The following is a 14,862-nucleotide window of genomic DNA, read 5'->3' on the forward strand; positions in this document are numbered from 1 at the left end:
TGTGCGGGGTCTGATTTAGCAACGCACCTGCTATTGGAGTAAAAGTTACACAGCCCCCCCTGGGCTATTTCAGGCAGCTCTTTAACAAGTTCCTCTTATAGTTGTGTTCCAGTGAGTGAGAGACGGGGGGATGGGGGCAGTCTGGTGGGCATTTCTGGCTGGGGGGGGTGAAAATGGCTGGGGATGCACCCAGGCGGAGGCGGGAGTTCGGGCCACGTTCCCCTCCCCTCCGGCTTTTGGATGGGTCATGGATCTTTCCTAAAAGAAACTGACCCTAGCCTCTATCCCCCCAACCCAAAGTGCTGAACGGGAGCGGCCACTCGCCCACAGCCCTCAACGGGGCACCCTCCACCCCCAACGGCTTCAGCAACGGGCCGGCCATGTCATCCACGGCCTCGCTGTCCACCCAGCAGCTGCCCCCTGCCTGCGGCGCCCGGCAGCTCTGCAAGCTGAAGCGCTTCCTCACCACGCTGCAGCAGTTCGGCAACGACATCTCGCCTGAGATCGGCGAGCGCGTCCGCAGCCTGGTGCTGGGCCTGGTGGTGAGTCCCACGTCTCCCTCCACGATGACAATGTCGTGTCATCGGCATTGCTCTCTCATCTCCCCCACGGATCTCAGCACGATCCATTCTTTCATCGCCCTGTGCTCTTTCTCCGGGGCAGAATTCCACCCTGACCATCGAGGAATTCCACGGAAAGCTCCAGGAAGCCACCAACTTTCCGCTGAGGCCCTTTGTCATTCCCTTTCTGAAGGTAAGAGTCCATGGCCTGTCGTGGTGGAGGGTCTCATTTGGGGAATCACCCAGAATTCTGTGCAGCCAGCCGTCCACCTCTGCGGGAGGTGTCACGGTTAAGGAGCCAAATCCTGATCCACAGGATCTGTGCCACGGTTCCTGGCCCCACCCCCTGCAATACCACGCCTCCTGGTTCGGGGGTTCAATTTGTGTCCCCAGTTCTGTGTATATGTGTGTGTGTGTGTGTGTGTGTGTGTGTGTTTGGGGGGGTGTTGCATGTTCTCCCCTTGTCATGTGGGTTTCCTCTCAGGGTGTGTGCCCAGTGAAGGACTGGCATCCAATCCAGGGTGTACGAGTGCCCGCTCTTTATTGGTTGCGACTCACAGGCACAGAAACGGCCAATGAGAAGACACCGTGAAGTGGACGGGCCCTTGTTAAGCTGCGGCCGCCTGGCCCATCAGTGGAAGTAGCCCGCTGAGCTGGATCTCACCCTGGTGGCCGGCTCAGAATGAGTCCTCCTTGTCAGCGGCTGAGCCCCAGCCCTTTGCTAATGAGCGGTCAGCCGGCACCCGCATTCGACTGCTGTCTCTTGTCAGAGTGCCGGGGGGCCTGCCCCTGCTGATGGAGGCAGGGAGGAATGCAGACAGGGGTGGGATCCTGCGTCTGTGTTGTCTCACTCTGTGTTTCCCTCTATCTACCCCCCCACTCTCCTTCCTTTTCTCCTCTCTCCCTCTCCTTCCCTTTCCTTCCATTCCTCCTCACTCCTTTCTCTTTTTCGCTCTCTTGTCCTCTTCTCCCTCTTTTGTTCTATCCTGTTTCCATATCCTTTCTCTCCTCCCTCTGTCTTTTCCCGCCTTTCCCCCTCCCTCCTTGCTCCCCTTGCCCTCTCAGGCCAACCTGCCCCTCCTGCAGAGGGAGCTGTTGCACTGTGCCCGCATGGCCAAGCAGACGCCGGCGCAGTACCTGGCCCAGCACGAGCAGCTACTGCTGGACGCCAACGCCAGCTCACCCTTGGACTCCTCCGAGATCCTGCTGGAGATCAACGAGCACGGCAAGAGGAAGACCCCCGACAGGTAGCCCCCGCCCATGGCACACAGGAGTCATTAACCTGAATTAGTCGGGCGTACGCTTCCGCACCTCTTTTCCCGTCAAACACTTTATTGCCCTCCGCACATCCCGACAAGTAATACACTGTATTCAATTGCAGGGATTTTATTATTCAAAATATATCTACTTCAGGTTCACATAAGAACAGAGGTAATTACAGATACTGTGAAACAATACGCTATATGGCTTTTGCACCCACCCCCTCCTTCCAGTTAAAAATTATATAGTTAACGTCTTCGCAAACTACGTTTGGGTACCGATCTTCACACACAGAGTCCCCTTGCACACGACCCTGTCCTTCGCCCCCAGAACCCCGTCCTTCGCCCCCAGAACCCCGTCCTTCGCCCCCAGAACCCCGTCCTTCGCCCCCAGAACCCCGTCCTTCGCCCCCAGAACCCCGTCCATGCTGACCTCCCCCTTCTCCTGCTGGTTCTTCTGAAGCACACGAAAGCAGAAAAAAAAGAATAATCTTTGTATAATTGGGATTCTTTTCTCTGCATAGCCCCCCCCCCCCCCCCCCCCAACCAGCCATATGTCAGAGATGTGTCCAGATGGTTACCCACCAAAGCCCAGCTTGGTCAGATCTGCAGAGGACTGGCCAGCAGGGGGGCTAGGTCTTCCCCCTGTAATCTGGACACCCCCCCCATAAACAGGCTCCTGGTCTGAATAGGTGTGTCCAACTATTGATTTGATATTTCTGGCGAGGGGGCAGGTCTATTGGCGCCCCCGCGGCGTACAGCTTCACCTCCTCTCCGCCGGCACATCCATGTGACCCCCGGGGTACCACCCACTCGTGTGGCTGCTGCTCTCAGCCCCCCCTCCCTCACCTGTTTGACCTTGGCGGGGACAAGGCAGTGTGAGGTTTGCAGTGACGTGAAGCGACACCCCTTCAGCACCGTTATATGAACGCCCACCACAGTCCAGCAGGCAAAACTGAGATTTGTCCCCGTCGGGTCGCTGCAGCGCGTGTGTCCTAACCCCCTCATCGGTCCCCCCAGGACCAAAGACAATGGCGCAGACAGAGAGGGCCTCCACACAGAGCACCTAGCCAAGCGACCCTGCACGGTGAGCCCCAGCCAGCGGTACAGCCCCAGCGGCAGCCTCACCAGCCACCCGCCCCCCAATGGCCTGACCCACCCCACGGCCAACGGCCTGGCCCCCCCCACGGCCCCCGGGCCGCAGCACTACCGGCTGGAGGACATGGCCCTGGCACACCATTACCGCGATGCGTACCGGCACACCGAACACCGGGAGGCCCGCGAGCGGCACCGGCAGACGGGTGAGCGGGGAATGGCGGCGGGAGCTGAAAAGCTGACTGCTATCTTCCCAAAATGCGCCGCCACGTCACGCAAACCGCCACATCTGTGCATAATCACCCGCTTCCCAGGCGCATTTGGTTTACATTTGCAGTTGTTGCCTGGCCCTCCTTGGGAAGCCGGTACACGGATGCGGTGGGGGTGGGGGCCCATGGCTGGCGGGGGCCTTACTGGGAATCTTTGCCTTGCAGCGGTGCACGGGGCCCGGCAGGAAGAAGTAATTGATCACCGGCTGACGGATCGGGAGTGGGCGGAGGAGTGGAAGCATCTCGACAATGTAAGTCTCGCCGAGCTTCAGCTGCCGGGGTGCTGGGGGGTCCGATGGGGAGGCAGGTGAACCCCTGTGGCCCGTTTGCAGGGCTAGGGCCTGGCCTGGTGGGCCCAGAGCAAGCAGTCCTTTACCTTCCCCAAGTGTTGAGCGCTCTCTCTCTCTCTCTCGCACGCGCACACACACACACAAACATACACACAGACCAAAAAAGGGCCACAGATGGAGCGGGGGCCCCAGCGGAGTGGAGTTCCAGCTGGGCCGAGCAGCTGAGACAAGGGCTGCAGTCATGGAGGGAAGCGGCCTTGCTGGGAGCCGGCCAAATTAGAAACACTCCACTGAAAATAAATAGACCCAACAGAGAGGTAGAGAGGAAATGAGAGGGAAGGAGAGAGAGGGAGGGAGGCTGAGGGGCAATGCTGCAGGGTGGCGGAGGAAGACGGCGCTGGCAGAGGGTGATGAGGGGCAGGTCCGGGATGGAGGGTGGTCACTGTCACCGTGTCACCAAGAGCTGCTGACACCGTGAACATCAGCTGCCATGGGACTGCCCAGGCTAGCCGCCATTGGCCCTGTTCGCTGAGACGGAGGTCGGCCGGCGTCCCAGAAAACGTGGCCCTGTTCTTGAAAGGCTGACACGTTGGGCAGCGTCCCCATCTTCCCGGGGAGGGAGTGAGGGTGGGGCTGGAATTAGGGCCGTGGACAATGGGACCCTTGTTACTCGGCTGTCTTAAGCCTCCTGTAAGTGAAGGAAACGCGTAAGACTTTCCCCTGTGATTGTATCCGGTCAGCCATCATCCATATGGCCACGTCCCCTGATCAGGGATGGGGCCACTCTGCCGTCCCCTGGGTCCCTGACTCTCTCTTCTGCCCTCCACCTCCCCACAGCTGCTGAACTGCATCATGGACATGGTGGAGAAGACACGGCGGTCGCTCACAGTGCTGCGGCGCTGCCAGGAGGCCGACCGCGAGGAGATGAACCACTGGATCCGGCGCTACAGTGACGTAGAGGATATGAAAAAAGGTGGGAGCTCCGCCCAGCGCCTCCCTCACCTTTCTCCTCCACCTCCTCACAACTCCAACACTCCTAACAGCAGCAAGCCACAGCCCCTAGGTATTCCTCCGGCACCGTCCCGCGACGCCAGCATGCACACACCGCCGCCCCGCCACACCACACCGGCTCCGTTGGCTAACCCCGCACAAATCGAGCCGAAAGCCCCCTTTAATCTCCATGATGGTGGAGCGTAAGCCCACGATTAGCGATGCTCCCCCTTCTCCCTCCCCCCATGCCCATCCGATATCTCATTAAAGGATCTTCGAGGGCAACGGTGTCTCTCTGCCTGTCTCCGCAGAGATCCATCGGGACTTCCTGCACCGGCCGCCCTCTGGATACCTGCCCGAGGAGATCTGGAGGAAAGCAGGTAAGCAGCGAGCGTCTGGACAGGCCTGTCACTACAGATGGCCCAGGCAAGCGCAGACCTGGTTACATAAGGGTGGAGACTGCAAGTGCGCGTGTCATTAGCGATCGCCGATCTCCATCTGTCACCGCCGTGCAAGGCGACTGCAGTTAAAAACCGCAGTGAAAATGCAGCGACCGGACGCAGCTGACAGCGGAGGGCGATCGAGCGGGTTTCGCTCCACTGCTGCTGGAGGGGAAGGGGGGAATTTGTTAGTCCCCTTCCATAAAATTTTTCGCGTTAAAAAGCCTCAGTGACAGCTGACGCCGTTTATTGCAGCGTTTGACTGCAACAGCTTGGACCAGCTGGGGTCACATACGACGTACCCCAGGCCTGGGTTTGGACATTAGCACAGTCCTAGACAGCCTGGACTAGATAATGGATAACCAGTCTGAGCCGGGCCCGGATCCAATACGGCATCAGTAGTGGGGGGCTTTTCTTACTGCTAAAACCATGCATTTGCATGGGGCCCCCGAGGTTTGGCCTCTAGTTGGTACCGTAAAGGGGCCCCAAAGTGACTTTTTGATTGGGGCCGCAGGAAGAACAAACCAGAACCGAAAGGCACCTGGCAGAACTGCGCTGCATCCTCGCTGGCAGTAATGCCCTTTTAATTGCAGTTGTTTTTCACGCAGGTGCTACAAGCTTGCCCCTTTCACCAGCACTAAAGCACCTCCAAAACAAGCAGGGTAAGTCACGGCACCCGTGCCCGGCCCCCGCGAGACCCACCAGTGCCAGATTAAGCACCGCGGGTGCCCACGAGCGCGAACGCGCCGGGATTATCTGCCCTCCCTCCCATTTCTGATTGAGCACTCCACGGGGAGCCCTGGGCTTCGCGCCGTCGCCGTCCGGTGGCTGATTCTCCCAGCGGGTTACTATGGCGCCAGCCCCTCTAAATTTTTTTTCTAAAAAAGAAACATTCAGCAGTCCTGTGAGGTCTAAGGGTACAAGCAATTCTGCCGAAAAAAGAGAAGGAACGGAATTGCAGAAAAAAAAAAAAGAAACCTAGCAAATCCCACTAGAGCTAAAATATTATTATTGCTGGCCCATGTTTTCCATTAAGTGCTAATTGCTCCAGCATCTGCTCTGGAACCTCCTTGATAAAATTAATTACATTTGCAAAGTAATCCTAGAGAGGCGCTCGCTGTAAGGCCGATAACGGGACGGCCGGGGCCCCAAACAGAGCGGGTGGATGCAGGAAACACGTAATGGGGACGGAAGAGAGGGCGGCGGCCGGGACGCTCATGGGAGACAGTGGGACCCTCGTTCGTGGTTTCTCGCTCCCAGAGGCCGAAGCAGATCTGCGCTGCCTAGTTGGGGGGCTGGAGTTTGAGAGTTTATGGAAAACGCACACATGCCTAAAACATTTTTTGGCCTTGGGATGCCAAAAAGCAAACCCCTATACCGTTTAACGCCCCCATTCCATGTTCCCTCTTACTGAGAAACACGTGGCTGGATCGTAAGTCTGGCAGCGTGGCCCCCGTCAAATATAAAACAGACCCTGAGTACAGAGTGATGCAGGCGTCCTCCCTGGTGAAGTCCTGTTTCCCTGATTTTTCAAGCTTTACGTTGCATCACTCATTTGGAGGCAAGATGACACTGGAGACTGGCAGAATGCTTAGGGTAAACTCAGCGTATGGGAATGACTTTTTTTTTTTTGGGGGGGGGGGGGGGGCAGCATTACGATTGCCACATCTGCCTCTCCCATCCCCTCTAGTGGTTCCAGCTGTCATTTATCCAGTGGCTACCTCCAGGTCCAGGGGGCCTGCGAAATGTTTACGGATTGGATCGCGTTCCAACCTCTCTGTTACTCTGGCGCTTATAAAAATGTCATTTCCTTAAATGAATTCAGAAGATCAACGCATTCACTTTGCGGTGTTTTGTCCAGGGAAATATTTTTTGTCGGCCTGAGCGATAATTATTTCCAAGTCAATGTTTATCCTTGTTCAGTCTGTCATGATGTAGTAAGATAAATAGCCGACCAAATGAACACACAATTAGACCAGCCTGATGATCTGTCTTCTTAAGGACAGGAGAGCGGGTGCCTATTTCGGGGGCCTTATGTGAGGTAGTCCGCACACCTGCCCGTTCTAAAAAGCACAGAGTCTTAATTCAAGCACATTTGGCATTTCTGGAACAAAGAGCTGAGGATGGGGCCCAATCAACTGAGCTCCGCATTTCTCTGGTCCTACATCATGCGTCTGGGAGTCATTAGTGGTTTCCTCGTTTCCAATTTTTTTCTTCTATTCATTCAGAAAAAAAACGTCAAAAGGAGATGATACCCAGAATTCCACATTATTAAGGAAGTTTGCAAACAAAGTTGAGAGACAGCTGCTGTTTTCAGGCTGGAGATGATTGTTACCGGACTTGTTGTAATGAATTATTAAGGACTTTCTGACAGAATGTTTTAAATCTTGGATGATGTACATCTGTTTGCTGCGATACGACAAGCTGAAAGCTTAGAGTGCCTCAATAAAGGATGATGACTGGGCCCTCCCGTACTCAGTGTGTGGGGGGGGAGTTCTAACATTCCCGTTTCCCCCCCCTCGCAGAGGAGGCGGTGAACGAGGTGAAGAGACAGGCCATGCTAGAGCTGCAAAAGGCCGTGTCAGACGCTGAGCGCAAGGCCCACGAGATGATCTCCGCCGAAAGGTCCAAGATGGAGCGGGCGCTGGTCGAGGCCAAGAGGCAGGCATCTGAGGATGCGCTGACCGTCATTAACCAGCAGGAGGACTCCAGCGAGGTGGGGCCTGCCTCTGAGATCACACATATGTGCGCCTGACACACACATACCCCCCCATATACGCTGCACGGCCTCGATATTCCCAGGCCCACAAATGGCTCGCAGTGTTTTGTCCTGTCACATTCGTAGTATAGCAACAAAAAAACCCAATTAGCATTTCTCATTTACAGGGGTATATACAAGGGCGGGTCCACAGGGGCGCTGGCCCCAGCTGAAAACTGATTGGCTGCCGGAGTGCCCCCTGTCACTCACAGATTCAAAGCATAGTACTGGTTAATGATAAGGACGGCCCCTAGAATCTCCCCTGCACAGTTGAACGTTAAAGAGCCTAAATATTAGAGTCACTCAAACCACGTTGCCGTGGGTAATGGACAGCCCCTCTGCCCCCCCAGAGCTGCTGGAACTGCGGGCGCAAGGCCAGTGAGACATGCAGCGGGTGCAACACGGCACGTTACTGCGGCTCCTTCTGCCAGCACCGGGACTGGGAGAAGCACCACCACGTCTGCGGGCAGGGGCTGCCGGGGGCAACATCCTCATCGTCCTCCACCTCCGGGGCACCCCCCACACACTCCGAAAGCAACCCCCCTGCGTCCCTCTCCCTGTCTGGCCCGGCTGCTGGTGCCGGGGGGGGCAGCAGCAGCACCACAGCCAGTCCAAAGGAAGCCAGTTCCAGCAGCGCTTCACGGTCCACAACCCCTGCCACTCCTGCCCTGCTGGACAGCGCCTCCCGCTGACGGCCCCCGCCGCAGTGATCCCACTCCCACCACAACAGACTGAAGAATCTCCTTTAAGAACTATCATCCCCTGAGCTGTAGCTAATGGGCGCCACTTTTCAGCTACCTGAAGATCTTCTTCTTGCCACCCCTAAAACCTTTGCTGTCTCTCGGTCAACCACACACACGCTTGTGCAGACACAAACACACACATACTCATGATGACACAAGGTGTTTGCTTTACTGTGCGGTCAGGCCAGATCTTATTTCACCCACAGCCACACCAATAAACATGAACACCCTCCACTGCCTTCCGACACACAGGTTCCAAGTAAAAAGTCCGGCATCTTATTGCCAGTTAATAATCAGACAGTTTAACATCAGCACAGCACTTCAGCCATCACAGCGACTCACAGTGATTTTGTCTGGTTTGAGTAACGTAACCCCACTGTATGTTGTGTATACGGGGGGGGAGGGGGGGGTGGAGTAAACAAATATTTCACCTCATTTAACATGAGGGGGGTAATGGTACACTGATCTTCTGAAACATGACAGTTGTGGGATTTTACACCCCCCTCGCCCCCCGCATGCACACATACAGTGCTGGGCTCACCTCAAAGAGGGACTCTTCAACAAGAAAAGTGACGCTTTATCTCACATAAGAATAACTTTAAAGGTTTGTTTTTGGCTTTAAACAAGAATAATAAAAGAATAATCCAAAAATCCTGAAGGAATGGAGAAAATTAAAAAAAAAAAACCTGTTAACTACCTTGCTAGCGAGCCAAGAAAATGTACACCGGACTCACCTCTCTGTACAGATGTGAACCCAAATGAATTTTAAAAGAACACGATCCAAACCTTTCTATTTTTACTACACTGCCAAAGTTACTAAGAAACAAGGAGGAGCACTGATCTCGTAACCAAACGCAAGCTACTTCAGCCTCTCTGCGGCAGGGTCGGCGCTGGGAGAGGAGCAGCAGCAGGAGCCGGGGCCCGGGGCCCGGGGCCTTGTGCATCCAAACCGAACCGACAGCAACCCCGCTGTCACTCAGACACATTTCCATGGTGACGGGAAAATCACTTCCGGAGTTTTTCCTGTCACACGAAAACAGCAACAAGCAGCAGCAGAACTGATGAGAAAGTGAACAAGACAGTGACTTTACTTATTTTTTTGAGCGGTGATGGACTGGAAACCAAAAGATGCTGGCCGGCTCCCAGTGAAGATAGAACTGCTGATCCTCACAGAACTGAACGGCACTGAAACAGACCTTGTCCCACATGCAAACCCTCCAGATTGGAAGCTTTTTGTCGCTCTCCAAAGACATTTAAGGGGGTTTGACCTTTCCGCTTTTACTTTCTTTTTTCGAAAGCATGCAGAGCACTGTTGATTTCTCTCTTTCTCTACCTCCCCTATGTGTACCTTCCTCCACACCCCATGGCCCCTTTGGCTAATCTCGGCCCACCTCAACAAAACACACAGTGTGTGTGTGTATGTATGTGTGTGTGTGTGTATGTATGTGTATATATATATATATATATATATATATATATATATATATATATACATATATATATATATATATATATATATATATGTATGTATCCATGCATATATACATATATATACTTTGTGAATTGTGAAGGGGATAAACCTTGTTTGTAGATACTGGTTTTGTTTATTTTTAAGAGGAAAAAAACGTCTTGTCTCTGATGTTTGTTTGCAGACCACCCCCTGACAGGAAGAATCCAGCGCTTTAATGTTTTGGGGTTGAACTTTCTAACGTAAAGACATTTGTCAGCAGAGTCTCCTTTGAATCTGCAGCAGGCAGTAAAAAGTGAACCCAGAATATTCTATATTACTCGTATTGTGAGACAGCAAGAAGTTAGAGGTGCAATATGATAGCAGAATTCAGCTACTGAAGGGAACCTCAGCAACTGCCCTTAGGGTGATATGTAGAATATAAATATACGTAAATATATTTAAAACAATAACATTAACTTAATGTGAATGTATATAGTATTTAAAGAGGTCCAAAAACAAAAAAATGTTTGCCAAATAACAGAAAGTATGAAGTCTAGAATATTTTTTTCATTTAACATTTTTATTGAAGCAATTACAGTTCAGCATTCAAACGCTTCATTTTTCTATATTTACGCAATCTGAGGCGCGACTAATACACAGGAGAAATGCACGTACAGGGCGCGTGATGCTGCCCGTGGAATCGCAGCTCGAGCGCGGCGCGAGCCACTCCAGCGCAGCGGCGCGTGGCCGCAGCGCAGCATGCACGTTCTTTACGCATCATGCACGCGTGTAAAGAAATATCTCCTTGTTGACTTTGTGCGATACGGTTCTTTTCTGGTTCCCTGGAAGGACTGGCTTTTTCAGCGCCGAATTAACACCAGCCGCCTTCGCTCTTCCACTTCTAACAAATCAAGTTTTACTGTGTTAGTCTCGCGAATTTAGGTGAAATACTGCCACCTATTGGACATACGTGTCCTGCGGCAGCTGAGTGTGGCACCAAGTTATGAAGAGAAACTTACTAAAACCGTAAAGACTTGTTTCAACAGTTAATGTACTTTTAATCCGTTCTGAGATTACTGGGCCACAGAGGACGATGGCGCTTTCGAATATTACAAAAGTAATCCTTTTAAACAGAATCAAAGGTTCTCCAAGGAAATAGACAGCTCATATCCAAATTATTTAACTCCAAATAACTCCACATCCAGTTAAGTAATATTAAACTCCCTAAATAATTTTGTCCCGTTTAACTTCATTTCCGAGTGTTACTTGTTTCATCTTAGAGCATTTCGGGCTAGTCAAAGTTAAGCGCAATGCGCCTGATCCATCTTCATATTCCATTCCCAATATTTCATTTTTTCAGACTACAACGTCATCCATCTCTCTACGTCTCTGTATATCTGTGTGTGTGTGTGTGTGTGTGTGTGCGCGCGCGCGCGCGCTCGTGTGTGCGTGTGTGTTTGATATATTATCTATGTGTTTCACTGCATCTGTTGTTCTTTAGTTTGTACGTCTCATCTAAAACAGTGATCGACTGTTTTGCATTGCCCCCCTCCCATGATAGGATTCTGGCCCCCACAAACCCATCCACAGACCACTAACTGGTAGTTCTCCCTCTACCTCTGAGTAATCATTGGAAAAAGCAGATAGACATCACTGCCGAGCAAATAAATGAAGAACAGAGCTAAAGCACTCAGCTGTGAGAGCTGCGCTTGTTTAACAAACCTGCAAGCCCACTGAGATTTCCTGGCAAAGTCTGAGAAAGCCGACCTTGATGGCTGGTTTAAACAGCAGCCGCCGTAATGTGTTGATTACAACAGAACCTGCTGGTTCCACAATCCAGTAAAGAGTATTATTTCTTAATAATACAGCCAACAGTACTGCTTTTCAGTCACAAATAAACTCATTAAGGAGCATGAGGATTCCACCTTTTGACTGATGATGCCTATGAAATACCTGTAAAGCATCCAGATCGCTTCAATAGTGCCAAACCTGTTCCCATAACCCAAAGCCTGACATAGTGACACTCAGGCAAACGTGAGGGAGACCCCGCGATTTGGTGCTAACTTTAAAATGCAGGCTTTTGTAGCTCTCCGGGTGCTGTGAAGGAAATGCGGCTTATCTCAGTGGGCAGAAGTTCCATTTTGAGGCGAATGTTCTGTGAGCCTGTAACCCCTCTCATGTCATATTTCTTCCAAAATAACGAAAAGCACAGACCAAAGCATCTCCGAATGGCTGCAGATCTCACCAATGAGCAGTTTCGACATGCCACGGGCAAGCCTGAGAGCTGGAGGCTCCGTACCAACCATGTGTAAACCAAAGTATCTAAAATAGACGAATTTGCTCGAAGCACAAAAATGCCAATGCATGAAAGCGCGGAGATCGACAGCTAGCTACCGTTTCAGCTTTTTCCATTTAAGCATTTCAAACGCATAATTACCTGTTTACTCCAATCATTCGCAGAATATTACAGCTTCTTATTTAGGAATGTGAAAATGTAGTAATTACATAAGAACCGCAGGGGTAAATGCTTCAATATGTCGTTTATTTGTATGACCAGACAGAAGTCAGCACCCTGAGCTTTAATCAGACATTTGAAGCGTAAATATGGGAGGAATATTATCAAACCAACAGGAGCAGCACTAAAACCTCGCATTCCATTGAATTTGGAAAGTTAGGCTATTTTCAGATGATGCTACTATTTTCTTATTCTCTATATGTCTAGCCGTGCTTGGTGTCTGCCTGTGGATGAAACTTGAGGCATGATTCTTTGGATTGTATTTGTTTATTTACATAACCTCAACAAATCTAACCAAAAAAAAAAAACAACTATATGTAACTTTTAGGTTTCTCTGTTTTTATCACCGATATTCCCACAATATTTCTATCTATGAAGACTTTCTGTCTGTGAATCGTATGGAATTCTGTCAGGGGGTTCGTTCTGGGGGTCTCGATCCCTTTGCAGCAGCATCAGAAAGGGATGCTAGTGTGGAGTACTACTGGATGAAACACATGCTTGTCACAGCTGAAGTGGAAAGAAAGAGAGATTTTGACATTGTTGTATATGTCCAAAAACACTCCGATCATATCAGCGAATAATTCTGGGTTATGGTTTCAGGCGTTGCTGTGAACTACTCGGCAAAAAAAAACAATTCTCCTGTTTCCACTGCAGGAACTGTCCTCATGCAGTTGCATATACGAACAGGTGTTTTTGATTATTCAGACATGGATATGGTCATTTGGGAGTATAGTCAAAAGGATTTCTGCTTTAACGCTTCTGAAATTTGCAACAAGGAGAGCCGTCGGCTGCTGTAAATATATTTGAATGTTCGTTTCATTAACAGGTGCGGGGGCTCCAACTCATTCCTGCGTTGGCAAAGAAAACCCGTCTGTCACATTCTTTTAAGCTTTTTAAAACATGGTCTATGAAGGAGATGTTCCATTATGCGTATAACGTGCGGAGACATAAGCTTCTCTGACACAGTTTTTATTAACCTAGAAAAACGAACTGGTTTACATTGCCTGTGTGATTCTTCAGCTGTTTCGGTAAAAAAAAAATAGTTTGTACTGTAAACCTGGCAAAGCTTAACTGCTGGAAAGGTCTTTGGAAAGATGGGTACAGCTTGTATTCTCAAAGCCATTGTAGGGACTCTCTTTTTTAAATAAACGCTTTAGACAAATGAAGATTTGATTTGATATGTGTAGAGAATCATAATATGCTGTTTCGTGCAATACATTATTACAGAAAAAAGTACGTTTCTGTAGGAAGGTTGGTGTGTTGAAGAAAATGTAATTTTCTGTTCCTCTTTAAGAGTCCTGTGATCATGCTCTAAGAAAAGCAAACTGTGCCAGGAGAATTGTATTTTCATTTTAATTTATTTCTTGCATGCGTCCCCTTTCGCTGTTTCCCTCTAATCGTGCGCTACGTCGGACATGTGAAGCTGTAAACATTCTAATTCAGGTTATTGTCTGTGTTGAACTATGTATCTGTGTAATTAAAAAAGAAAATTGAATATGATATCCTCTTACGCTTCATGAATTATTTCCTTACTCCCAGAACGACTATACAGACAGAGAGAGCTCTGTTACTCCAGTCTTAATATTAGTAAATGAAAATTAATAATATGCAGCAACGGCCATAAAGAACCAGTGGACCTCGAAGGTATACCTTCAAACTACATTCTATCCAAGTATTGCTTTTCTTTTAATTCAGTCTAAGCACATATAACACATCAGGAGTACAGCTATGTATTATATGTACATTGTAGGACTTTAGTTATACTGAATTTCACTGGAAATCACAACGTCTTAAATCAACTAACATGGTTGTTACCAGTGTGTATCCTGATGACTACATACTGTAACGAACCTCTGTGGGTATTTAAGGTATATCCATTAGCTTTCCTAGCCCCCTTACCCACAGGTTACCCACCCAGCAAGCCACCGCCACCGCTTCCCCACAGGTGATCCCAAAAATTAATTTCCCCACCTCAAGTCGAACACCGCCCCCTTCCTTATTACTCTAGGACAGTCTCATCAATTCACCACAATACTAGTCCGACAGCAGTCTGGAAATGACAACAGATTCCAGCGCAAAGTGTATTGTGGCCCAATAAAATCTTTGAGTAGGAAAATATAGGCCTAACTGACATTTTAAAGAATCTTGAAGGTTCAAACAGCTAAAACGCACAAATACTTTTTTTATGAAATTGGTGGTAACTATTGAAAGACACGATCATAAAACCAACAAACAGCAGTCACAAAAAACACTCCTCCCCCCCATTTCACATATATTGCAACCACCGCGATCCAACATTGGATACGCGGTTAGGGAAAACGGATGGATTGATAAACTCCGTTTAACTTAAAATCAGATTTGGGCCATTTATACAGTGTTTGTATTTGCAGGAGGGGATCGAAGCTATAGAGTCCATCCTCATTAAATCTACGCCCATAGCCTAACGGCACCATGCGAAATTTGCAAAATGTAGTTTGCAAAGGAATAAATTAT

General features: G+C 50.1%; 1 protein-coding gene across 6 annotated transcripts in view; it reads left to right on the plus strand.

Moving 5' to 3' along the window:
* Positions 1 to 13,869, plus strand: part of cbfa2t3 (CBFA2/RUNX1 partner transcriptional co-repressor 3) — a 40,615-nt gene extending 26,746 nt beyond the window's left edge. For 3 of the 6 annotated variants that reach the window (XM_049030747.1, XM_049030743.1, XM_049030748.1), the window contains 10 exons: positions 301 to 542; positions 664 to 753; positions 1,626 to 1,807; positions 2,840 to 3,120; positions 3,349 to 3,434; positions 4,311 to 4,536; positions 4,775 to 4,843; positions 5,512 to 5,565; positions 7,429 to 7,619; positions 8,012 to 13,869. In XM_049030747.1, the coding sequence (XP_048886704.1) occupies positions 301 to 542; positions 664 to 753; positions 1,626 to 1,807; positions 2,840 to 3,120; positions 3,349 to 3,434; positions 4,311 to 4,536; positions 4,775 to 4,843; positions 5,512 to 5,565; positions 7,429 to 7,619; positions 8,012 to 8,353 (1,763 nt within the window). In that variant the 3' untranslated portion in view covers positions 8,354 to 13,869. The remainder of the gene's footprint in view (positions 1 to 300; positions 543 to 663; positions 754 to 1,625; positions 1,808 to 2,839; positions 3,121 to 3,348; positions 3,435 to 4,310; positions 4,537 to 4,774; positions 4,844 to 5,511; positions 5,566 to 7,428; positions 7,620 to 8,011) is intronic. The other 3 variants (XM_049030745.1, XM_049030744.1, XM_049030746.1) reach the window with 3 other exon arrangements.
* The last annotated feature ends 993 nt before the right edge of the window (positions 13,870 to 14,862 follow it).

This window comes from Brienomyrus brachyistius, chromosome 11 (assembly GCF_023856365.1).
Source record: "Brienomyrus brachyistius isolate T26 chromosome 11, BBRACH_0.4, whole genome shotgun sequence".
Taxonomy (NCBI): Eukaryota; Metazoa; Chordata; class Actinopteri; order Osteoglossiformes; family Mormyridae; genus Brienomyrus; species Brienomyrus brachyistius.